We start from the raw sequence: 27,614 nt of genomic DNA, 5'->3' as shown, positions 1-27,614 counted from the left end.
AAATTGGCTCCAACTCACAGAAAAAGTACATATAAAGTAAAGCCAAAATATGCATAAAGTCAGAAACACTCTTAAAATTCCCCAAAATCGGCCTTAAATCACTATACAGTATATATATATATACACGTATATATACACTAGAACTCGTAAATCACTACAGGTGATTAATTTTTATCTCTTGTGCAAAACATATGACGTTTATCAAATTATTCACTGTCTTGCAAGGATTCCAGCAATGCAAATTATATTCTCCCAACTTCAGTCTGAGATATTATATAAGATAAAAACTGTAAGCCTAAAACCCTGGCTGGGCAGATGAGTGAGAGGGAGGGTGGGAGTGGGAGATGGTGATATGTTTGACAGTTGGCGCCGAAGGTCTGTGAGTTTATTTATCAATCCTGAAGAGTGACTAAGCTTTTCTCTTATAATTTGCCACCAAAACGACCTGGGAGAGTATAATTTACATTGCTGGAATTCTTATAAGATAGGGATCAATTTGAATATAAATGTCATATTTTGCACAAAAGATAAAAATTTTAGTACATAGTACATTTCAATAATGTAAAAAATTTTCAACTGTATCTTTGGGTAGATTTACATAAATTTCTGGTTGTCTTTTTCTTCTAAGCACTGAGAACTCTCACTTTTACAATTGCCAGCCATTTTAAAGGGAATTACAAACGAAAAATTTTTTCTGTGGAGTCAACCCTCACTTTACGCGGTTAATACAACCCACAGGGTACCGCGGAAAGTGAGAAACGCGTAAAGTGAACAACATAACATATGGGATTAATTGAAATAGAGACCGGGCCGACCCCCAAACTCCACTTTTTGACGACACACAACTATGTTGTAAAAATTTTATCTTAACTTTATGATGGTATGCACACACAATTAATATAGAAGAGGTTAGGTTAGGTAAAATAAAGGTTAAGTTGGGAAAAATAAAGGTTAGGTTAGGAAAACTAAAAGTTAGGTTTAACACTTACGTTAGTAGAAGAGATGGGTCGGCATACGGGGATGGAGGCTGCTCCCGAGGCAGAAGGCAGGCTACTGGCCCTCAGGTGAGTCACCATCACTGTCATCCACACTTGTCAGGGCCTCCCTGACAAATCCCTCAAAGTCATCTTCACTGTCTCTACCTCTGTCACTGTCGCTGTGGTGGGTTGCGGGTGAAGAACTCTGTTATGCTTTGCTGATGGCTGGTGTTTATGTTGTCGTGATAAACATTGAAGTAGGGCTCCATAGTCTGCAACAGCTGGGTAGTGAAGATTTCATACCTGTTTGCGTCAGGGTCGTCGGAAAGGAGGAGCTTGACTTTCTCGATACACTCGATGGCACCCCTAATATTACTATGGGATAAGCGGTGTTCATCTTGGGATGACGCACCACCTGCCTCTTCACTGACGACGTCATCATCATCTACCATCTCGTCGGTAGTCACATCAGGATCCCTTATCACCTCCAGGATGTCGTCGTTGGTGGTCTCGGAGAAGCCTGCAGCTGTAACACTCTGCGCAGCTTCTCTGGCAAGGTCCACTGCTACTTCAACAGATTGACTCTGCCTAACGGCCGGAATGCCTTGCAACACATGTCTCCATGCGTGACGAACAGTTGCTACAGACAGCTGATCCCAGCCTCCACCAAGAAGTCCACAGCTTTCTTGATGTTGAATATTCTCCATAATTGTTTGAAAAGTATTTTCTGCTCTGCCAACTGTTGATCCTCGTCGTCTTCGCTCTTGCTATCGGTGGTGGTGTCACTCAGGTTACGCAACTCTTCCTTGGAGTTGGTGGAGTCATTCAGGAGCTTGAATTTTTTAGTTGAGAATGCAGCTTTTACATTACAGATTAACTCTTGGTCCATGGTCTGTAATATAGACGTAGTGTTGGGAGGAAGGAAGACCACTTTTACGTTGGGGTGACGATATAACAGTAGGGGCGAGTGTCCTGGTGCGTTGTCCAGCAGCAACAAAATCTTGAATGGCACATTCTGTTGCTCACAGAATTTCTTTACATTGGGAACGAAACAGTCATCAAACCAGGAGAGGGACAGTGTAGAGAACATCCACGCCTTACGTGCGGTCAGCCAGTGGACATTTAGCTTGGTCATGTCCATGCTCTTGTAGGCGTGCGGCTTGCGGGCTGTGTGGATCACCGATAACTTGAGCTTACAGGTACCAGAGGCATTGGTGGTAAACAGGACGGTGATGCGCTCCTTCTGCAACTTCCGGCCCCGAATCTTGCTGGCATTCTTCACAACGAAGGTCTTGGAAGGTAGCTTTTTCCAAAAAATACCAGATTCGTCCATGTTAAACACCTGGTCGTCGGTGTGCTGTCCTTCCTCCATAATCTCACGTAAAAATGGAGGAAATTCCCTAGCCGCAACACGGTCAGCACTAGCTTCTTCACCACCAATGTTGATATTGGTGATCTTGTTCCTCATCTTAAACCTCTGTAACCACCCAGAGGAAGCATTAAAGGGTTTGGGCTCTGTAATTCCCATCTTTCGTGACACTGCTGCGTACAGTTCACGTGCATACTCCTTAACAGAGCGTGTGTCCACCGCTACGTTCCGTCGCGCCTGACGCACCAAGTACCTCACAAGTAATTTTTCTGTCTTGAGAAGCACCTGGTTGTGAAAATACTTGATCATAGAAGCACCTGTAGACTTTGTGATCTTCATGTGCTCCTTCATCTTGGCTGCATCCTTCTTTATCGTCCGGATCGTAGATTCGTTCACACTATGCTGGCGCGCCAAATCAACCTGTCTTGTTCCTTTCTCTAACTCTTGGATGATCTTGTACTTCACCTCGTAGCTTAAGGAACGTCGTGTCTTCTTGGGCTTAGGGCGGCTGGGTCCAGGCAAGGAAAGGTTTCTCTCTGGGGGCGGTGGTCCGGCGGAAGCCATTTTACAGAACAATGGATGCACAATTACACGGTGTGGCCTGGAGGGATGAAACTGCCGCGGCTAGGTCAAGCGTCGTCTTTCCTTCCTCCCTCCCTCCCCCGGGTGGACACGTCATAATACTTTAAACCAATTACAGCTAGCAGCGGAGGGAGGTAGGGATGCATGGCCAATCACAGTCCGATACGTCATATGACGTCACTGATAACGAAACAGAGACATGCACTGTGCAACCTTACCGCGTAGCTTGCCCAGGCGGAGGCGGAGGCGGGAGGGGCGAATCTAAAAATAGCGTCGAGCCGGACACTCTCCACGTAAAGGGGTACACGCACCGCGGAATGTGAGCATCTCGGGTTCCGGCAGGGTACCGCGTAAACGTGGAAACGCGGAATGTGGGACCGCGTAAAGTGAGGGTTGACTGTACTGACGTTGGGACTCAAAAATACGTAATTTGTCAAAATTTTAGTACGACTGAGGCAGGTCGTAAGTGCAGGTGGTCGTAAGTCGAGTACAGTTAACCCTCACTTTACGCGGTCCCACATTCCGCGTTTCCACGTTTACGCGGTGCCTTGCCAGAACCTAACGTGCTCACATTACGCGGTACGTGAACTCCATTACGCGGAGAGTGTCCGGCGCGACGCTATTTTTAGATCTGCCCCACCCGCCTGCCTGCCTGTGCTCCTCGCCTCTCCCTCCTCCTCCTTCCGCTTGGGCAAGCCGCGCGGTAAGGTTGCGCAGTGTGTGTCTTTGTTGCGTTATCACTGACGTCATATGACGTATCGGACTGTGATTGGCCATGCATCCCTACCCTCCTCTGCTGCTAGCTGTAATTGGCTTAAAGTATTATGACGTGTCCACCCGGAGGAGGGAGGGAGGGAGGAAAGATGATCCTTGACCTAGCCGCGCCACTTTCATCCCTCCACGCCAGACCGTGTAAACGTGCATCCATTGTTCTCTATAATGGCTTCCGCCGGACCACCACCCCCGGAGAGAAACCTTTCCTTACCTGGACCCAGCGGCACTAAGCCAAAGAAGACACGACGTTCCTTAAGCTACGAGGTGAAGTATACCATCATCCAAGAGTTGGAAAAAGGAACAAGGCAGGTTGATTTGGCGCGCCAGCATGGTGTGAATGAATCTACGATTCGAATAATAAAGAAGGATGCAGCCAAGATAAAGGAGCACATGAAGATCACAAAGTCTACAGGTGCTTCTATGATCAAGTACGTATTTTCACAACCAGGTGCTTCTCAAGACAGAAAAATTACTTGTGAGGTACTTGGTGCGTCAGGCGCGACGGAACATGGTGGTCGACACGCGCTCTGTTAAGAACTACGCACGTGAACTGTACATCGCAGTGGCACGAAAGATGGGAATTACAGAGCCCAAACCCTTTAATGCTTCCTCTGGGTGGTTACAGAGGTTTAAGATCCGGAACAAGATCACCAATATAAACATTGGTGGTGAAGAAGCGAGTGCTGACCGTGCTGCGGCTAGGGAATTTCCTCCGTTTTTACTAGAGATTATGGAGGAAGGACAGTACAGTGACGACCAGGTGTTTAACATGGACGAATCTGGTCTTTTTTGGAAAAAGCTACCTTCCAAGTCCTTCGTTGTAAAGAATGCCAGCAAGATTCGGGGCCGGAAGATGCAGAAGGAACGCATCACCGTCCTGTTTACCACCAATGCCTCCGGTACCTGTAAGCTCAAGTTATCGGTGATCCACACAGCACGCAAGCCGCACGCCTACAAAACCATGGACATGACCAAGCTAAATGTCCACTGGCTGACCGCACGTAAGGCGTGGATGTTCTCTACACTGTCCCTCTCCTGGTTTGATGACTGTTTTGTTCCCGATGTAAAGAAATTCTGTGAGCGACAGAATGTGCCATTCAAGATTTTGTTGCTGCTGGACAACGCACCAGGACACTCGCCCCTACTGTTAGATCGTCACCCCAACGTAAAAGTGGTCTTCCTTCCTCCCAACACTACGTCTATATTACAGCCCATGGACCAAGAGTTAATCTGTAATGTAAAAGCTGCATTCTCTACGAAAAAATTCAAACTCCTGAACGACTACACCAACACCAGGGAAGAGTTGCGTAACCTGAGTGACACCACCACCGATAGCAAGAGCGAAGAAGATGAGGATCAACAGTTGGCACAGCAAAAAATACTGTTCAAACAATTCTGGAGAGTATTTAACATCAAGAAAGCTGTGGACTTCTTGGTGGAGTCATGGGATCAGCTGTCTATTGCTACAATTCGTCACGCATGGAGACATGTGTTGCATGGAATACCAGGTGAGAGGAGGAGTCAATCTGTGACTGGTGAGGTTCAGACTGTTGCAGTAGCAGTGGACCTTGCCAGAGAAGCTGCGCAGACTGTTACAGTTCCAGGCTTCTCCGAGACCACCAACGACGACATCCTGGAGGTGATCAGAGATCCTGAAGTGACTGCCGACGAGATGTTGGAAGAAGATCACGTCAGTGAAGAGGAGGAAGAAGGTGCGTCATTCTCCGAAGAACACAGTTTAACTCATAGTGATATTAAGGGTGCCATGGAGTGTGCAGAGAAAATGAAGTCCTTCCTTTCCCGCGACAATGACGATGACCGCTATGAAGTCTTCCATACCCGGCTGGTGCAGGATATGGAGCCGTACATCACGGTGTATCAAGACAACATAAACACCAGCCGTCAAAAAAGCATAACCGAGTTCTTCGCCCGCAACCCACCACAGCCAGCCCAAGCCAGTGATAGTGACAGTGAAGATGACTTTGAGGGATTTGTCAGGGAAGCCCTGACAACTGTAAGTGACAGTGATGGTGATTCACCTAGTAATGGTGATTCACCTAGTAATGGTGATTCACCTGAGGGCCAGTAATCTGCCCTCTGCCTCGGAACCAGCCTCCATCCCCGTATGCCGACCCATCTCTTCTACTAACGTAAGTGTTCTACATAACTTTTAGTTTTCCTAACCTAACCTTTATTTTTCCTATGTTAACCTTTATTTTTCCTAACCTAACCTCTTCTATATTACTTGTTTTTTCATACCATCACAAAGTTAAGATAAAATTTTTACTACAACAAAGTTGTGTGTCATTAAAAAGTGGAGTTTGGGGGTCGGCCCGGACTCTATTTCAATTAATCCCATATGATATGTTATTCACTTTACGCGTTCCTCACTTTCCGCGGGACCCTGCGGGTTACATTAACCGCGTAAAGTGAGGGTTGACTGTAGGTCGTAAGTCGGGGAGGAGCTGTATATACAGGGCATACTATTTTCAATATAAATGCCATTGAATTTCTGTATATGTCATGTATTTCATGAGGCAAAGGGAGGCTCAGGAACGTAACTCCCGTATTTTATCTATTTCTTATGGGGAAAATTGATTCCGTTAGCGTTGTTTCCGTTAATGTCGCGGTTTTTAGGAACGGAACCACGATGTTAACGTTGTTTCCGATAATGTCGCGGTTTTTAGGAACGGAACCACGACGTTAAGCGAGGACTTACTGTACAGTGCTCAACTTTATGATAAAGGATGTATATTTTTATGGTCAGGAATGAAGAGGTTAAATTTTCATTAGCTATATTATTTTATGTATACTGGGGAAAACCCCTCCCGTTCAGGAAATCCACCCAATAAGGGACAACATTTGCATGATTTAGCCTGGTATTCGAAGGGTTTACTGTACCTGTGCAGCGAGCCCTATTCGGTGGAGTGACACAGGCTGTAGTGGAGAAGTGGGATCCAACATAACTTAAGCACAACTTTTGTAATTTGCATGACAAGAAAAAAGCTGATCAGTAAATTACACAGCACTGTGAAAAGTGTTCACTAATTTAACAAAAATTATATAGTATATACAGTAGAACGTCGATTTAAAGCGATTCAATTTAAGATTATTGATTTAAAGCGACACCCACAATTAAGGACAAAGTTTTAATGTAAAGCAAATCTTTCCTATTTTGCGCGAATCAATCTGGCGCGTCCTATTTTAAATTTCGGGCCTAATGTTTTCCACTAGATACATTTCTGGGCACACTACACGGCTGCCCGCCACCCTTCCAAATGCTTAGTTCTCACACTGACGGTCTAGTGAACGGACATATTGTGTGACACTATCTCCTTCTACCACGTGCATCAACCATCGCCACTCTGTCCAAGAGGCCAGCCACTACATCATTAACTACCCCAAAGGCCAAGAAATCAAGGCAAGCAATTACAGTAGAAGTCCAAAAATCCAGACTGCTTGGGGATTGGGTCGGTCCGGATTTTCGGATTTTCCGGATTCTCAGGCAGTACTTTTAAAATTCAAATTTAAGGAGGAATGAAGAAGAGATGAACAGGTACATTTTGATAGTTTATTCATTAGCAAATATAGCATTCTTCATTTATCAAAACGAGCAGTTTTAAAGAAAAAGCTGTGAATTCTAGAATTGTATTCTTTGCCTTTTTTTATATCATAAATTGTAGACTTTCCAATGTCGTATGTTTCCATTAGGACAGTATTGCTCACACCACGTTCTAGTTTCTTAATTATTTCAAAGTTTGTCACTCAATTTCAACTTGTTCTTCTTTCTCTTCACACAACGAAGTTTATCTACTTTAGGAGCCATTATTATGGGCTTGTACAGTACTCTGTAAATGGAAAGAGTAAGACTCAAAATTACATACCCGGTACGTTGTCACAGTTTGATTGCTCGTTTTAAAGTGGCAACTGTGTGGTCGCTTGTTGTCGCTGTGCAGCTGTGGCGCTCACGCATGCGCACATACACACAAAAGCCAGCTAAATAAAAAAATAAAAAAATTGAGTTTTTGAAAAAATCCGGATCCTCAAGTGGTCCGGATTTCTGGCATCCGGATTTTTGGACTTTTACTGTACACTGGAGCAGAAAAACAAGGTGCTGGAAGCACTGCAGCGTGGAAATAGTGTTTTCCGCGGGATAGATGCGTCCACAGCACTAGACAGTGATGTGGATGATGAGCTGGTCGAGTTGGACTCTGCATCTTTGGAGGATGAATTACCTAACTAAAGTTGAGTGAAAATCTATTTTTGATAGCATAAAGAAATAAAAAAATAAGTTGAGAGGAAAGTGGAAGTGCTGGGTGAGGCAGGCAGGTGGTTAGTGGCACCAGCACAACCACCCTCTTGCATCAGCTGATCGCTAGTAAACAGACCATTTCGCATCCCTTAATTTTAGCTGTGTTGACTTATGAGTTTGTTTTAGCATAATACATGACTATAAAAACAATGTTTTGTTTATTCTAGGAGATGGGCTGAGGTGCATGTGGGTAGACTCTCAGTCTTTTTAGTATTTTGTGTTTCTCTCCATTTAGTGCGAATTCGGTTTAAAGAGACCTCTCTTGGAATGTATCGCGTGTTATATCGAAGTTCTACTGTACTGCACATGAATGTGTATAGCAGGAATACATATGGTGAAGACTACCTGTACTCTATTCCCAAAAAGTAAATGAGAAAGCTCATCACGGTTTCATTATTTAAAACTCTACTCAACTCTCCAAACAAAACATTCACTTCACACACAATAAACCTCACACATACACACTCTTACTAAAAATATAAAAACAACAAACTTACCCATAAGTCTTCATTTACAAGATAGGAATCCAAATAATTAACAACATTAGGGTGCTTATTTTCTTTCATGACCAGAATTTCATTGATAATAAGCTCTTTCTTTGGTTGCTGAGATAGATTCATCTGTTTAATTGCTACCTCCACCCCTGTAGCAGTTTCAATTGCTGTGTACACTGTACCCGATGCTCTGAAAAATATAATAAAAAATAAAAGTGATGGCATCTTTTATAAAATTATTGATATTAAATAAAAAATATCATCAAAATTTATAGCATAGCACAGGTGAAGTTTGTTCCTGGAAACTCAACTATAAGCTAACATGTCCTACAGAATGGATTGATTGATTAATTAATTGATTGAGTGATTAATTGATTGTGGTAATTACATCCTTGGTGACGCCATAGCTTAAGTCATATGTCGACGAATTAAAATAAAGGCTTAATAGACTTAAATCAATAATGTAAGGTAAAAAACATAAGTAACAAATAACATAGAACTTTCATATTAAACATTTAAACGTTAATAGATAAAACTCACAGAATGGACATACGATTTTGACCTTTCCTATAAATATGATACTAAAATAAAAAAATTTAAAAATAAAAACTGGAGCTAAGGTAAAACTATATAAAGAGCTTCCTCAAAACTACATAGTAGCTACAAATGTTTTGACGATGAAAAGCTGTCACACTCAACAACTTTTGTTTTTGTTTTAGTACAAAATAAATCATCAAAACACACAATTTCAGGTATCAAATATTGAAGAAAAACTATCAAATTCCACAAACGAATTTCAGTCAAAATATAAAATGTAACAGATAAACAACAACAGTTAACTCACCCCTGGCCAATCTTTTCCATTTTAGTATACTTGCGGTTGGGGTCTCCAACAGATACTATACTTCTTAATCGTTCTAAAATTTCCTCATCACTCATTTTCTTCTTCTTCTGCTTCTCAGCTGTCCTCTCTATTGCTGTACTCACACTGTAAAAAGGCATTAAAAGATCAGCTAAGTTATCATATTGTTTATATTCTTCAAGACCACTCAATTTATAAACAATGCAACAATATTTACCATATACAATGACTTGGTAAAGTCTTAGGTACTTTTCCATTAGGTTCCAAGATACAATGAAAACTACTGAGACAGGTGACACACATAGATGATGTGCTGTACAATTCACTACAAAGTAAAATGGAAGTCAACTTCTGGTTTATTTCATGTGACATTTCCTTGGGAAGCAAAACTGTTCCTCAATAACTGACATTTTGTACAGAGGATGACAATGAGGTCATAAGCAGATAAACCCCATTAATTGGGACTTCACTAAACTGGAATTCTGGACACTGGACATGAGAGGGGTCAGCAAACTAGAGAAGTTCTACTGCCACACACCTCACATTTTGCAAGGAACAAAAATAGAACTTTATTATCATCATATGGAAGACTTAAAAAAAGAAAAAAAGACGGGAACTTGAGTAAAAGCAATAAGGCTAATTTTAGTTTTCATATTACACCATCAAACCACTTGCCATTAAAAAATTACTTAAAAAGTAACGTATTTGCATATTAGCAGAATAAAAAAGGGAAAAGTACAGAAAGCAGGAAAATAAATGGCATGTTCAAAAGTACAATGGTATACTGTATACTAGGGAGTGACAGTTTTGCAAAAGTTTTCAAAATCTAATTGCTTGGGTTGGATTATTTGTCTATCGGCCACGCTAATTCCGAATATGTTTGAGTTTTTTACATCATTGCATTAGAAGGTTTGTGGATACTTTTGGGTTTGGCATGAAAAACGCGAAAAAACTGTAAATAATAAAGGGACTGGCAATGTGGCACAACCTGTTAAAATCAAGTTATTGAATTGGATTATTCGACTACTGTGTACACTGGTTCATAATATGCTATTGTTTTACAACTCAATGCGCTACAAATTATGCCGATATTTTTGCTGCAAGTCACCACATACGTATATTTCGAAAACCAGGGCCCAATATTACCAACGGCGTGGATAGATTCCGTGGAATGAATTCAGGACATTCCCGCTCATGGAACATTACCAAACTCCGTATATGTGCCAATGGCAGGCCAATGGCAATATTTACAGAGTTTGTTGAGGCTCCCTGGACGGGAATGCCCTGAATTTATTCCACGGAATCTATTCACGCCGTTGGTAATATTCGTCCCAGGACTGATCAACGAATTCAGCCCAAGTAGCTTGACTTGGACAGTTAAGGACAAAATCTCAGTCCGTACTTTTGAATAAAATATTGTTCAATAGGTGGTGATATTGAAGTGCTGAAAGTTGTTTTTTCTGTGTTGTTTTGCAGTTAGTTCAAAGGGCCGCCACCAAGATGGGTCGTCCTAAGATTAGCAACACTCAGCTGCGCCAGGGTAACGATAAGGTGTTCGGGGTTCGGATGCCTCTGCCATCTAACAAGTTGCCTCTGAACAAGGAAGTTGGAAGTGCCCTGGCTTATGAAGCAGAAAACGAGAGGTTAAGGAGAAGAACAAATGCTTTTGATTATATGGATGCCACCAACAAGGTGACTGAGAAGGTACTGGATGTGTATAGGAAGGCCACTGTCCCCACTATCTCTGAAATCAGGGTGAAAATGAGAGTCCACGACCTGTGGAGGATGCGGAGGGAGACGATGATGATGAAGGGAAATGGACAGAAACAGAAAAGGAAGAAAACGAAGAACGGGAAGCTGAAGATGAGGTTCGAGGATATAGCTGAGAAGTTGTTTGATGTGGCAGACGACAGCAAAGTGCACGAACGAGAGAAAAGCTTCCTGGCAGCCCAGAGGAAACCGGGAAGGGAGGGCTGCATTGATGGCATTGACAAAATTGTGACTGCCAAGCTGAAAGAAGAGAGGGAGAAGGAAGCGAAGAGGGCAAAGAAAAGGGCTGAGGAAGAGAGGAAAACTGAGAAGATGAGGTCAAAGAGTAAGGAGGAGATGGAGAGGATGTCGTGTAAAGTGTCGGCAGTGGATGACAGTGCTCAGGAAGAAGATAGTGATTATAAGGATGTCAATGACAATGAGTTCAAGGCTATGGTCGACAGGAGAGCAAGATCAGAGAAAAGGAAAAGGGAGAAAGAAGCCGAGGACAGGATCGGAGAAACTGCTGACAGGTTCAAGGTATCCAATGATGTAGTGGCTCACATCGCAAACACCATCAGAGCTGCAGACAACATCATAACTGAAGGGGACAAGTCTAAAGTGACTAACTGGAAGAAAGTGGAGAGAGTCAGGAAGAGGTCACGAGAACAGAAAAAAGAAAAGTTCAGGGGATTCAAGGTCAGAGGTCTCATGGTAGATGAGATGATCAATGAGAACAAGATAGTGACTGGTGTAGGTGAGAAGAACGGACTGAGATTTTGTCCTTAACTGTCCAAGTCAAGCTACTTGGGCTGAATTCGTTGATCAGTCCTGGGACGAATATTACCAACGGCGTGAATAGATTCCGTGGAATAAATTCAGGGCATTCCCGTCCAGGGAGCATCAACAAACTCTGTAAATATTGCCATTGGCCTGCCATTGGCACATATACGGAGTTTGGTAATGTTCCATGAGCGGGAATGTCCTGAATTCATTCCACGGAATCTATCCACGCCGTTGGTAATATTGGGCCCTGGTTTTCGAAATATACGTATGTGGTGACTTGCAGCAAAAATATCGGCATAATTTGTAGCGCATTGAGTTGTAAAACAATAGCATATTATGAACCAGTGTACACAGTAGTCGAATAATCCAATTCAATAACTTGATTTTAACAGGTTGTGCCACATTGCCAGTCCCTTTATTATTTACAGTTTTTTCGCGTTTTTCATGCCAAACCCAAAAGTATCCACAAACCTTCTAATGCAATGATGTAAAAAACTCAAACATATTCGGAATTAGCGTGGCCGATAGACAAATAATCCAACCCAAGCAATTAGATTTTGAAAACTTTTGCAAAACTGTCACTCCCTACTGTATACAGAGGTGGATGATAAAGTATTGTAAATTTATTTCATTACCAAGCTCAAACAACTTTCTTTTAATGAAGTTACTTGACAGTATCTTTTTTCTCAGTACTTTTACTTGAGTAACATTTCAGGTAACTATCAGCATTCTTACTTCATTAATTATTTTGGGGGCTTTATTAAGACCGGTTGGCCTGTGCATGGCAGCTCCTGTCAAGAGTTACTACCACTCTCTATCATCCATGAATCTATCTAGCCTCCTTTTAAAACTTTCCAGCATTTCAGTACTTACTACAAAGTTGCTAAGCTTGTTCCACCCGTCCACCACCCTATTTGTGAACCAGTTCCTTCCTATCTCCCTCCTAAACCTAAACTTATCCAACTTAAACCCATTGCTACGAGTCCTATCCTGCTGGTATATTATAAGAACTTTATCTATATCGCCTTTATTGATTCCTTTCACCCACTTAAATACTTCTATCATATCTCCCCACACTCTTCGTCTTTCTAGGGAATGCAAGTTTAGTTTCTTTAACCTATCTTGATATGGAAGGTTTCTAAGTCCAGGAATCATTTTCGTCATTCTTCGCTGCGCCGACTTCAGCGAATTGATATCCATTCTATAATAAGGGCACCAGAACTGAACCGCAAAATCGAGGTGCGGCCTGACTAGCGCAAAATATAGTTACAATTCTTGGGTGTCTAAGTAATGAATTTAAGATATTTTCTCAGACAATTAGAACTTACTGAGTACATGAGAAGTTTCCAGCCAATCTTAACTCAGCACTGTGCACACAATATGTTTTGAGCCAGTCACAGAGTAAAGCATCTCTTCAGTAGCATGACCAAAAACAATTCCCCTTGGTCATTCAGCCCCAAAAAGGCTACATAACAAAAATTAGAAAAAATCCGCCGCTGATAAAATTAAATGAAAGGAAAGTGCAATAAATAACAAACTATACAGTACAGGCACACCCTGACTTACAAACAAGTTACATTCCTGAAATTTATCTTTACGTCAAATTGTATGTACTGTATGTCATAACCTGATATAAGCCTGTATTTAAGTGATAAGAAGAAATACAATGATATCCCCATTAGCTGGAACAATTGGTGCAGAGCACTTCCGGGGATGAGAGATTTCCAGCTAACCAGACGACTTTCTCAAACCCGGAAAAATTCCTTATCCCTAGAATCTTTTCCGGTTACTGGGAAAAGTTTCCGAGGGTCTAAACAAGACATCTTGCACACAAAGACACTAGGCAACTTCCTCAGAATGCTTCTGGGTGCTGGGGATGTTTTCCTTGAGTCCAAACTACCGGAGTCCGTAAATGCAGTTTTAAAGTTAAGAACTCCATTTCTTTACTATAATAATCCAGAATTGTTTAACTAAAAGCTTGATAAAATAAATATATTTGAAAACTAAAAATCTATATGTTATGGGCGTGAATAAAACTGTTACAGCAAAGATTGGTAATTTCCACTCCCATGGAGCTGTAGGGGATTAGTGGGTCTCATGTACCTGACCTGATGCAATGTCAGGTGGAGGTAGGATGGGGGATTAGTGGTCTCATATTACTGACCTTCTGATGGAATGTCAGGTCACCCTTTCTTGACCAGGGGATTAGTGGGTCCCATGACCTGAAGATGTCTTGAATAAACACGAAACCTAAATTATTTTTAGAGAGATTGTGATAAATATAAGTATAAATGAGCAAAGTGGTATCCCTTCAACATTATGTTACATAACATTTTAAAATATGGAGTGAGAAAGCAGAAAGGTGTGGGTGATTAGAGATATGTAGTGGAACCGAGTGTTGCCAAGCACTCCTCAACAGGTAATATTTAACTCGCGGTCACATACACGCAAATTTGTCACACAATAAGACCCTTACTCCGTATGTCTGCTGTCTTAATTCTCTTGTTACATAAGAACATAAGGAGTCTGCAATAGGCCGGTTGGCCTGTGCATAGCAGCTCCTGTCGAGAGTTACTACCACTCTTTATCATCCATGAATCTATCTAGCCTCCTTTTAAAACTTTCCAGCGATCCAGCACTCACTACAAAGTTGCAAAGCTTGTTCCACTCGTCCACAACCCTATTTGTGAACTAGTTCCTTCCTATCTCCCTCCTAAGCCTAAACTTATCCAACTTAAACCCGTTGCTACGAGTCCTATCCTGCTCGGATATTATAAGAACTTTATCTATATCGCCTTTATTGATTCCTTTCACCCACTTAAATACTTCTATCATATCTTCCTACTCTTCGCCTTTCTAGGGTATGCAAGTTTAGTTTCTTTAACCTATCTTGATATGGAAGGTTTCTAAGTTCCGGAATCATTTTCGTCATTCTTCGCTGCACCGACTCCAGTGATTTAATATCCATTCTATCATCAGGGCACCAGAATTGAACCGCATAATCGAGGTGCGGCCTGACTAGCACAAGATATAGTTGCAATAAGACCTCTGTACTCTTATTACTTACACTTCTAGATATAAAACCTAATACTGTTTGCCTTATTTCGAACATTAAAGCACTGTTTTCTAGGCCGTAGGTCCGGGCTTACAAGTACCCCTAAGTCTCTTTCACAAGTTGACTTCTCAAGGTTGATGTTGTTAAGGCTGTATACATTGACAGTATTTGTTCTTCCAATATTCAGTATGCTGCACTTGCTGGTGTTGAATTTCATTTGCCATTCTTCTGACCACTCCTGCAGTTTATTTAAATCCTCCTGTCGTGCATTTGCATCCTGCCCCGAATTTATCTGCAGCCCTATTTTGGTGTCATCCACAAACTTGCTTATGTCACTGCTGATCCTAGTATCTAGATTGTTTATGTATATTATGAACAAGAGTGGGCTCAGTACTGACCCCTGGGGAACCCCACTGGTTACACAACCCCACTCAGATTTAACACTATCTACGCTGACCCTTTGTGTTCTATCGGTGAGCCATGATTTTATCCAATTCAAAACTTTCCCCTCGATACCATGAGCCTTAATTTTTCTCAGAAGCCTCTGATGCGGTACTCTGTCAAACGCTTTGCTAAAGTCTCGGTAAACAACATCGTAATTTTCGTCTTTTTCTACTACCTCAAAGACTTTCCTAAAAAACGTCAGCAGATTTGTTAGACAAGATTTTCCCTTTATAAACCCATGCTGAGAGTCGTAGATTAATTTGCTTTTCTCTAAATGTGCATAGATGCTATTTGCTATAATTGATTTAAGAAATTTCCCCACTACTGACATCAAACTAATCGGCCGGTAATTTAACGCTGATGCTGTCTCCCTTTTTGATTATGGGTACTACATTTGCCTGTTTCCACAAGTCTGGCACAACTCCCGTGTCTAATGATTTTGTAAATAAATTTACGAGGGGTCCGCTAATCTGTACCTTACACTCTTTCAAAACTCGAGGAAAAATTTCATCCGACCCTGGGGATTTTGTCTTCTTTAATTTATTTATCTTCTTAAGAACATCCTCTTTTCTGGTTGTGATATTCTTTAATTTCTCTTCTTCATTTCCCCTAAATATCAGTTCCACCTCTGGAATTTCCTCGTGAATTTCTTCTGTGAAAACTGATAAAAAGTAGCTGTTTAATGCTTTGCTTATTTCCTCACTGTCATCGATCACTTCCCCCCTCCCTGACTTTAAAGGCCCAACTTTGTCCTTGACCTTTGTCCTATATACCTGAAAAAATCCCTTGGGATTCACCTTGGATTCTCTTGCTATCCTGATTTTGTAGTCCCTCTTTGCCTTACATTTTTCTTAACATTCCTAGATAGTTCATTATACCTATTTCTGAGCTGCTCCTCCCCTCCCTTTAATTTCTTATAAATTCCTTTCTTTATTCCTATGTCATGTTTAAGTTTTCTGGTCATCCACCTTGGCTCATTCTTATTTGACCTAATTTTTCTGTATTGTATATTTTGTTCTTGTGCTTTATGTAGTATACTAGTGAATATATTATAGTCATGATCAATTGTTGTGTCACCTGTGACCTCACGCGTTCCTACTGGGGACTGACCTGACTGTTGGAGTGGGTGTGTGTAAGGAGGGTATGATATTGGGGTGTGTGTGTGGCTGGTTGTTGGTGTGTATGTGTGAGAGATGGTGTGTAACGTTTGGCGAAGAGTGAGAGTCGAACCTTTTTGGTGGGTGAAGAAGGGGGGGGGGGTGCAGTCAGTCTCCCCCCCCTTCCTTACTCAAGCATGACTAATTGTGATAGGGAGATGAATTTGATACCTTAATGATCCGTAATAAATTATCTACGAAACGTTTCCAATAATATATCTGAAACCAAAATATTTCTAAATGATATAGTGATGGGAATGCCATTCTTTTATAAAAAAACGTAAGAAATGTTGATACGGGAGTCAGTAAAATCAGTTCTAATTTCATCACACATTTTTTTTTTTTTTTCAAAATAATCCTGAATACTTTATCTAAAAGTTTGGTTAATAAATAAAAAAAAAACTCTATATGATACAGGGGTGAATAGAGTTGTTACTATTATCCTCTTCACCACTGATCGGCTCATTAGTCGCTTGGGCGATCGTCAAGTCTCTCTTACACACTTCACTCAATTGACTGTAGTAATACATAGCTAATCATGTCTTAACACTTGTGATGAAGGTTGGGTGGGGGATTATTGGGTCATGTTACTAACCTGACCTGATGCAACGTCAGGTCACCCAGTGTTGGGTGGGGGATTAGTGGGTCTTATGACCTGAAGATGTCTTGAATGAATTTTTTTTTTACCTATGAGGTATATACATCGTACTATACTGTATTATATATGAAGGGTACATGTATTAATGAGCACAGATTATTACAGTAACATATACTGTATGTATTAATTAATGAAAAACAAATATTATTGTACTGTACATATCATGAATGAGTCAGACAAACAGAGAGGGGAGGGGGTGGTGCAGTTACTTTTAACCTCCCCCCCCCCCACCCCACAAGGGATAGATTAAAACTTATAAAATGTCATTGACTTGACTTACGAGAATATAACTTGCATTGCTGGATTTCTTGGAAGATAGCGATTAATTTGAGTATAAACATCACTTATTTTGCACGCACGCACAAACACACACACTAGCTGTGTGGAGGGGAGGGAGTGTCAGGGTCACTTTTACCCCCCAACAGACCCTTCTCCCTTTGGCTGGGAGGAGAGGGGGAGGTGGGTTGTTGACAGCCAGGAGGTGGTTAGATTAATGCATACTCAAGGCAGAGGGGGTTTTATTTTTTTGCTTATAAAATGTCACTGGCTTGACTTATGTGAATATAACTTTCACTGCTGAAATTCTTGTAAAACAGCGATTAATTTGAGTATAAACATTCCTTTTCTTGCACTAGACATAATAATTTTAGTAATTAACTTAATACATTTGAGTACAGGTTCTGATAATTTATGTGGTTGCAGTTTCAAAGCTTTGTGACATCACTAATGTATAATGAGTCTCCATATGCTCTGGTTTATTCATTGATCAGTTGTCTAAGTGCAAAAGTCGCCAAATCGAGCCATCTTGTTGTAGTGGATACTCTCCTCTACAACTACAACTGCCATTTGTCACTGACCAGCCGATCCACTGTCGAGTTTCTCAGCCAAAGCCTCGTGGTCTTACAGAGCAGGGTCGGCCACCAGCGATGTCTACCTCCTTCTATATAAAGCTCCCAGCCACGCCGTGACAGCCTTCTACCTGAGCCAAGCAACACCTCCCTCTACTCCATGCTCCCGAACCAACAAGTCCTCTCAACAAGCTCCTCATCCAATGCCTCCTCTCAGCAAGCTCCTTACCACGCAGCAACTTCCCAGCACCAAACTGTACTGTACATTCAATATATTTATATACAGAAAACCACCCTAAAGAGTTTCCTTTCTCCAACCCATCCTGAGTGCGAGACAACATCTCGAAACCCCACAATGTGTCAATTAATTTTAAAAAAGAAATTATAATATAAAATGTTATAAAACAATGGTTTAGTGGTGCTGTTAATGTGTGTGCTGTGTAACGCCTGTATTATTAAACATCATCTTTCTTTGAAGAGGGTCGTCATGTTTCAACCCAAGTTTTAAACTACCCCTTAAATGAGTCCTGAGAGACACTGCAGTACAGTACTTAACAGGGTGGTGTGGCGGTAAAATTAACTAATTCCAATATTATAAATTAATTTTATTGGAATTAGTTAATTTTACCGCCACACCACCCCGTTAAGTACTGTACTGCGGTGTCTCTCAGGACTCATTTAGTTTAAAACTCGGATTGAAACACGACGACCCTCTTCAAGGGAAGATGATGTTTAATAATACGGGCGCATGTCACTTCACCACCTGACTCCTGAACAAACTCTTCATCAACTTCGTCAAATCCTACAGTGTGCTTGGCAAGCTCAAAAAAACACACACACAGGAATTAAGACAACAAGCATTCAGTGAGGGTTTTGTTGTGTGACTGCATGGAGGCGAATTAAAAGATCAGCTGTTGAGGAGCTTATCGCTCAGCAACACTGGTGCATGTTGTCACTCCTTTCCACTTGATCTCTCTAATCACCTTCACCTTTCTGCTTTCTCACTCCATATTTTAAAATGTCATGTAATGTAATGTTGAAAGGATACAACTTTGATCATTTATACTAATACTTACCACAATCTCCCTCAAAATACTTTAGGTTTCCTGTTTATTCAAGATTCAGGTCATGAGACCCACTAATCCCCCATCCAAGAAAGGGTGACCTTACATTCCATCAGAAGGTCAGTAATATGAGACCACTAATCCCCCACCCTTCCTCCACCTGACATTGAATCAGGTCAGTTCCCCCCCCCCAAAAAAAAAATTACTTTCATCTTTATTCAAGACATTTTCAGAAAATTCTCTCGATTTTGAACCTCGGAAAATTTGTTTCTAAAGCCGTTAATTTTTGGAAAATTCCAGCTTTGGGAATGATTTTCCAAGCAAATTTCAAATCTGGGGTTTGAGGGATTCTGGCTAACGGAGATATTACTGTATTGTAGTTTAAATACTAGCAATAAATACCGTTGTGTAATAATTAAAGCATAAAATGAGATAGATTAACATTAAATATATAATATGTTGTTTTAATCTTACATTCTCTATTGAGTCTTAGTGCTTGCTTCCATAATGGAAGGGTGTTTCGTCCAAGGTGGGTTGCTGATATTTAGGTGATGATGAGGCAGGGAACGAGGGTAAAGTTTTTTTTGAAGAGGTACATATTACTGAACTGTATTTGGAGACAGTACATGTAATGGTGACAAAGTTCATGCAGACTGTGGCTCCCTTTCAACCTTTTTGTAATACTTTTCAAGGAAAACTTATATGGAGGTCCTCATCTAGCCATCACAAATCTCCTAATATTGTTCACACACCTATAAATCTACATGAACTTGGAAGTTGGAAGAGGACTAAGCCATTCTCTAGATGCTTGACTGTCATTGCCATTTTCTTGGGAGTGAATCTTTTGGGTTCTTGAACCTCAGTAACTTTTTTTTTTTTCAGCCTCATCTGTGAACTTTTAAACTTCTAATTTCATCAAGTCTTCATTCCTAAACTCTTGTGATTGTGAATTCGCTAACTGTTAAACATCTTCGTCTTCCATTTCTAGTTGCAGTTGCATGCCCATTTCAACAGTTACCAAGACAATAGTCTCCTCAAACCCCATGAAATCACTGACAAATTGATAGCAAAGTTTTTTCAATACACTATTCATATTTATTTGCTTGACCTCATTCCTGATTCAGCAAAGTTCTTGGTGGCTTTTTAAATTGTACCCTTTCCAAAACTCCTTTATGGTTATACCATCCTCCCCTATGTAGATATTAGGCTTTATATGATGCAATAACACCTTGATCCATAGCTTGTAGCAACGACATAGCATTCAATGGCAAAAATACCATCCAGAAATGCAGGGAGGTCAGAAGCATTGTCCAACATAACCAAAATCTTGAAGACTAGTACTGTGGCTGTGCAGTAGTCCCCAAGTTCAGACACTAAATAGGGCCAAAAGTCATTCTCAAATAGGTGAAGTCACCCAGGCCATGGGGTAAGAGTTCCTAATGACTGGAAGTGACACATTGCTGACCCCTTTAAGGGTCCTAGGGTTCTCTGAACCTAATATACTATAGGAATAGCCGTGGCTCTGTCTGTCTGTCCTGGGCAGCCGAAACGGCACAATCGTTTTTCATCAAACTTGGTGGAAAAATTGCAAAAAATTCGTAGAGTGGAACAAACCTTGTCCCATGTCGATGGTTTCTTTAGGAAGGGATTAATTAACCATTTTACTGTATTTACGATGGAAAACGATGCAAGTCTACGAACTTGGCGCACCCTCATTCGCTGTACGCTAGCCAAGCACAAGCGTTCAAACTTTCACCGGGCACGAAGGGCCCGCGATCACTAGTGATAAACTAAAAGCAGTATGAGCTTTCAATCTTTAACTGCATTCCCTTCAAACAATAAGGAAAGCCTATCCTTTACTGCTTTGATCAGGCATCGAAATTATCAACAATTACTTCATTTCACTGATAATGCCACTCCTTTGCTGTTCTCATCACTGATTTCATAAGTGCTGATTTTTTTACATGTTCCTTTATTTGTTCTTTGTCTTTATGATAGCTTTACATATTTCTTAAAATACATAAACTGCCCTCTAGCTTAAGGTAAGCATCCGGCTAAGCACGAAATTCGTCAATAATTGATCAATCAATTTCAATATCCTGTCAGCAATTAAGGATACCAGATACATTGTTACTATACCCCTGAATCGGTTCTGCCTAATCCCTGATATATGATTTTTCCCTAATATTCTTAACAATTTTCAATATTCTACTTCTCCATAACTTCTTGCTAAATTTCATTGAAATTCATGTGAAATATAGGTAATTCATTCTTCTTGAATGTGACATAGATATTTCTGATTATCGCTTTCGTATTGGGTGCATGAATTTTTGTCCTAACTTACCATTTTTTCCTCCAAATATTTACAAAGATAAATACAGTGAGGTCTGCTATAACGCGTGTTTTGACAACGCGAATTGGCTCTAACGCGATTTACGAATAGAGGAACGATATTTGTATAACGCGAATGCTTGTTTGCTGTAACGCGATTTTTGCTTACTATTTCTCCAATTTAGTGGTATTAACTGTGAATATGGTAACGAAGAATATCTCCAAGAAGCGTTCTGGTGATCGCATTGCCGGTGATGATCGTAAAAGAAAGGCTATAACACTTGAAGAGAAGCTCGATGTTATCAACCTCAAAATCACTCTTCTTCCCCATCAAGTTATATTCATATTTTTTCAAGGTAAAGTGTTACATTTACTGTATGATTTCATTATTAGATATGAATGTAACATTTATTTAGACTGTGCTAACCTTTGTGTTAGGCTAACTACTAAATTTTTTTCGATTTCGAGTAGTAATCTGCACCTAACCCTATTTTCTCCATAAGCCCTGTTATTTCTATTACGCGAATTTCTATAACACGATGTTTTACAATAACACAACTATCGCGTTATAGCAGAACTGACTGTAAGCAAACAATAAACCAAGCCAAATATAAAAAAATCTATATGTTCAACCATGCACAATATGTTATTCTACTACTTAGTTTTTGTTTTATTAGAATCAGCCCATAAATGGCCGAGCCTTGGGAATTAGAAGGTTAGAAAAACTAGTTTTGAGGTACGGGCCGATAAAAGTGGCGTGAGAGCGACTCACGATAGTACCTCGCTCTTGCATGTATGATGGGTAACCGACTCTCGTCCTATGGTTACTCTGGTTAGCTAGCTGAGAAAGGCGTCAGATACTTCTTTTTACCAAGTGATTGGTATTACTTTACACCAAAATATTATACGGTAAGTGCTTTTCAACAGCTTTTCAAACATTAACAGAGGGCCCCTCTAAATTAAGGGGGGAGTAGAACAGTCATGCATAGCTACATAGGCAACAGCTTTCCTCAGGAATTTTTCTGAATAATTTCGTAATTTTCCGATTTTCATCGGGTTTGTTCAATGTAAATTCACTCAAACACGTTTTTTTAGTACTTCCCGGTACAGGTATTGCTTAATACAGAGCTAAGATTTGTTTGAACGCAGGTTGAGCCAGGATAAAACAGGAAATTCCGCCGAACATGATCAGATGGAAAACATTTTGCACGAGCCAACGGTCGAGTCCATTACAGTCATCAATGGGTTGCATTCCCCTGCCACTTGGGCACAGTTTAGTTAGCGCTCGGTCCGTCCACAACCAAAAACTTAAGTTTTTTCACCTGCTTTCTTCATCATGGCTTCACTTAAACATTCCAAGCACAGAGGAGTATGACCACATTTGCCCTAGAGTAAATTAGAAATTCTTCAACAACTAAAGCTTTGTGCATCAACAGGAAGCGGAGCGTTGCTAAGGGTCGGGAGGAGAAGAGTCCCCAGCTGGGCAGGATTACTATGGTGAGGCTTGAGGGAGGCCACGCGTGACTTAACCAACCCCTGCAAATGGCTGCAGTATTAAACTTTCATTAACTGATTTCATGGACATGTCAGTGCCTCCACAAAATCATGTTTAAATGAATTTGGTAGATGTACTTATTGTATGTGCATTAGTAAGCTACTTTAGAGCTATACGATGTCATTGAACTTTGGATTTGGAGTGTTTTTGGGGGTGGGGGGAGGGGACTTTTTGGGGTCCACCTGACGCATCTCCTATCTCCCCATGTCATAATGGGTTGGCTCTATACAGCGTTTTCTGGGAACGCAATACCCGTGTTAAGCTAGGGGCAGTGTACTGTACCCTACATTATTTTACCCATTTCTTAAAACCCTAAATATCCCCATTAAAGACAATACATACTCTTCATAAAAATTTCACATATAATTGAGTGTAGGTATTGAAGTGTGGCAAACTGATCGATACATATGAAGGCAGGACTCAGACTGAGACAAGGGGCCACACGACTCCCAAGCACAGACATTTAACTGCATGTACGAACACAAACTGTCCAGACTGAGCTGGATTTTCGAGACTTTTATAATATTTCTAGTGAATAGAGGTGCAGTCTGGAGCACCTAAGAGTGTCAAAAAAAGTGAATTCCGGTATATGGAGGTTCTACTGTACTTAAATAAAACTAAAATATATGAAGCTTAACAAAAGAAGAGGTACTAATATAAATTTGATAAGATGATACTGTATTCCCACCTTGTGTTTGTAGTGGTTGGAGGCGCAGGTGCTGGTGTGGGAACAGGGGTAGGGGTAATGTTTGTAGCTTGTGGGTTGCGATTGCTGTCTAATGCAGCTCCATTTGCATTGGCCTCGTCTTCAACAGGTTTGGTGTATATTGACTTTGTACGTTCTGGTCTTGTTGCTATAGGAGGAGGTGGCGGTTCCTCTTCTTCCTCTTCAGGAACCTGAAAATTTAACACATGAGCTGGTACAGTACTGAATATAAATTGAAAAATAATATTCAAAGTAAATATAAAAATGTGAAATAATTGTCATATAAAATTTGACAATTATGCCTCTAAGATTAAATTTACTTAATAAACCACAAAGACAACAACTATTAATACCACAAGGTATAGAGAGATGGGCAGCTCATCTGGTATGACAAGGGGAGGGGAAGCACTCTAAATAACTTGGAATAAGCCACTTGGAGGGATGAGATAATGAGAGAGAGATAAGGTGGAAGGATGTGGTTGAAAAAGACATACAGATTATCAGGCTGAGATAAGGTGAAAAAGAAGACAATGGAATTACTGAAACCATTTAAGCTGTAAAACTACAAACTCAATTGGCATAAACTACAATAATTTATTTACAAAATGCTACAAATATAATTTTCTACTACTGTATAGTGAGACTTTATATGCTTAGCCTAGAAAGCAGACCAGTTATAATTCTGCTGTGACTGACCAGTAAATGTGCAAAGTTCAATTAGGCAATTTAAGATAACCATTGAGACATTATTCCAAATTTAAAGAATCATCATAAATTCATGGGGAACAATAGTAACCATTATAATTAAACTCACGCTAACTTCAGAGCAAGTTTCAGGAGTGGATGGAGACCCGGATGAAGCATCTGATATTTTGTGTGGTGAAGGAGTTGCTGGATAAGCAGGAATATTAACACCACCTCCCTGATAACTCGGTCTTGGTGATGGGTCTGTAACAAGTTTATATGGTGATAAATGTGGTAACAAGTGTACATGATGATAGTGTGTTAAGTTTACATGGTACTTTTATTAAAAATAATTGTGTTTGACAACTTCTGGGTATGTTTTTATTGTTCATTACACTATTACTTTGACGATGCTTTTGTAATTAAATTATCATGCATGCATTCATTGGGTCATAAATGCAACCTCGTCATAAACAGACACCATGTAGAGGCCCCAGCCCATCCCCCTATTGCCCCTGGAGTAAGTGACAGTTTCTTAGGTTTCAGCAGGAGGAGGGAAGGACATGGAGGAATACTGCATAACTGATGTATGTGTGTGTGACTTGAGAGGGGGGGGGGGGAGATTGTCGTGTTATCACAGTAACCAATGATCTTGTAAATTCTGGACAGTAAATATGCAGAAATGGTTCAGACTTGTAGCACAAACTGGGAATACCACCCTAATGTGTTGTAATACATTCTACTCATACTTTTTTGTTTTGTCCTACGTATTTATATCCAAGCTTAATATATCCTGAGTTGCAACTGTAGAGGTAACTGCTTAACTCTCACCCCCCTCATTACACCGTCACCCTCACTCACACTGGCCCCACTCCTCCCTCTTCCGTGAATACTTCAGATTCTGGAGTTGATACTCCTGAGGTTCACACCACACACAGAAGGTGTATTGACAATGCTGATTGTAACAGTTGGAAGTGGAAGAGGTTGTACGTAACTGTTAACATACCCGGTACCTTTACTTTGTAAACTAGTAGTTTATTTTGCTGCCCCACATTTTTTCATAAAGAAGACACACCCTAACCTAGCCTAAGCCTAGACTAGCCTAGCCTAACCTAACATTAACAAAAACTTAACCTTAACCTTAACCTAACCTGACCTGACCTTATAACACCACAAGGTTTCACACTAGGAGACACTAAGTAAGATGCTTGAGGTTACCTGATAGTTGACATCTCATGATTGTATCTTCGGTCACTTGTATTCAGGACAGGAGCATTAAAGAAAACAGTGAGCATTAAATAATTTAAAAATCAGTATTTTACCCACAGCTAAGTTTAGCTTGTTTTTAAACTACTGTACGTATACTATAAAATTATTTCTACACCTAGGTAAGGCTCTTTACCCCCAAGGTTAAGAACCACTGGTCTAAAGTATTCTTAACAACAGTGATTAACAACTTCCTTACCAACAGACTTTGTGACAGTCATGAACTTTGATGTTTGGTGTTCTTTGGTGGAGGCATCATAATAGTTGAGTACGTCGAGCACTGCCTGAGGATTATTCTTCTGCTCCTGTTTGCTGATGTTGGAGATGGAGAGCAGCTTTGTCCAGGAATCAGGCATGCCCTGAGGATCAGATTTGACAATAAATATGAACATATATATAATTAAATACACAAAAGTGAACTGAACTATATATCTCATCAGCATGAGACACTAAAAATGACTGAAATAAAAACACAAAACAAAATTCAACCTTGAATTGCTGCTTAAAGCCAACAAGAATTAAAAAAATTCTAGAATTTCTAACTATTTGTATAGGTCGTACTAAAAGTTTAATTCTTAATACCAGAGTATACCAATTCTTTTTTTAAACTGGATAATGAAAGCAACTGAGTTGTATTATCATTACTGTATTTTCTGTTGAAAGAAATATATAAATAATGCAAATAAAATTTTAAATACATTACAAGAATTTAAAGATTTTCATTAAACTGTATACAGGTACTCCCCGACTTACGACAGGGTTAGGGACCGACATCCAGGTCGTAAGTCGAAATGGTCGTACGTTGGAAATGCTTAAATAACACAGAAAATCGAAAATGGGTCTCTCTTTTTCTTCTCAGCACCACAAAACTCTCACTTTTAAGCTTGCCAGCCATTTTAAAGTGAATTACAGATGAAAATTTTGTCTGTGTACTGACTTTGGGACTCAAAAATACATAATTTGACCAAATTTTGGTACGACTGAGGCAGGTCGTAAGTGCAGGTGGACGTAAGTCGAGTAAGTCATAAGTCGGGGAGTACCTGTAAAGGGTTTTAAAAATTGACACAAACAGCCAAGTGCAGACACACAATTGTGAATGTTGAGCACATTCTATCACTACTCTTGTCAACACAAAAAAAAAAAAACACATCCTACTCTGAAAAAAATTGTATCTGAATAAATTTACAGCAAATGCGGTTCTTTACCAATTACTTATAGATTCTGTGCCAGTTTCTTTCAACTAATTGGACACCAAATATTCATGTTCTGACCAAAGTGTTCCAGCTCATAAGATCATTTTGGAGCTTCAGTTAGGACAGAACTATATGATTAATCGAGGCCTTAATGCACACACACACACACACACAAAAAAATATCCTTTTACCTTTTGGACGAAGCAAACATCAAATTCCTGCATTTCTCCCTTAACATGGATGAAATCAAGTACTGTACGTAAGATGTAAATAAAAGGAACAATTTCAATGTTTACATACTGAACTTATTGATTAGCGTACCATCCCCTGAGTTTTAAATTTTGACAGAACATGCACGACTGGTGTCAATACAGTACATTCACCATCTAGACTAAATATTATTTTGGCACACACGTCACACTTCTCCCTCTTCCTGTGAACATGAAAGCACTCAGTATCTAAGAGGAACACATAATGTATGCACAACATAGAAACTTGTATAGCCTACTACCACTAGTAAGGACATGACAACCTCTCACCCCAATAATTTGTAAATAATGGGAAAATAAATCAACTCTTAACAATAATACAAGAGAGATTAGATTTTCCTCCAAGGTACATCAAAGACTAATTGTGAAAAAGCAAAACGTGCTAAGGAGTATAAGAAGCAGAATGTGCACAGATAATTTGTTTTCTTGAAACATCACAAGGCTTTCTACTGTTAAGGCTATTAGTACTTTAAACTAGT

The 27,614-nt window shown here is 40.3% G+C and overlaps 1 protein-coding gene across 1 annotated transcript in view; it reads right to left on the bottom strand.

Annotated features, from left to right (window-relative positions):
• Positions 1 to 27,614, bottom strand: part of LOC121879600 (serine/threonine-protein kinase Pak-like) — a 122,820-nt gene that overhangs the window by 60,085 nt on the left and 35,121 nt on the right. Inside the window, exons 6-11 of the mRNA XM_042386301.1 lie at positions 25,873 to 26,032; positions 25,626 to 25,661; positions 24,538 to 24,671; positions 23,706 to 23,914; positions 9,353 to 9,496; positions 8,512 to 8,698 (exon numbers count right to left, since the gene is read on the bottom strand). Coding sequence (XP_042242235.1) covers positions 8,512 to 8,698; positions 9,353 to 9,496; positions 23,706 to 23,914; positions 24,538 to 24,671; positions 25,626 to 25,661; positions 25,873 to 26,032 — 870 coding nt within the window. The remainder of the gene's footprint in view (positions 1 to 8,511; positions 8,699 to 9,352; positions 9,497 to 23,705; positions 23,915 to 24,537; positions 24,672 to 25,625; positions 25,662 to 25,872; positions 26,033 to 27,614) is intronic.

Source organism: Homarus americanus, unplaced genomic scaffold (genome assembly GCF_018991925.1).
Source record: "Homarus americanus isolate GMGI-L3 unplaced genomic scaffold, GMGI_Hamer_2.0 scaffold51859, whole genome shotgun sequence".
In the NCBI taxonomy this organism is placed as follows: domain Eukaryota; kingdom Metazoa; phylum Arthropoda; class Malacostraca; order Decapoda; family Nephropidae; genus Homarus; species Homarus americanus.
This window is presented reverse-complemented; position numbering and strand designations above follow the sequence as displayed.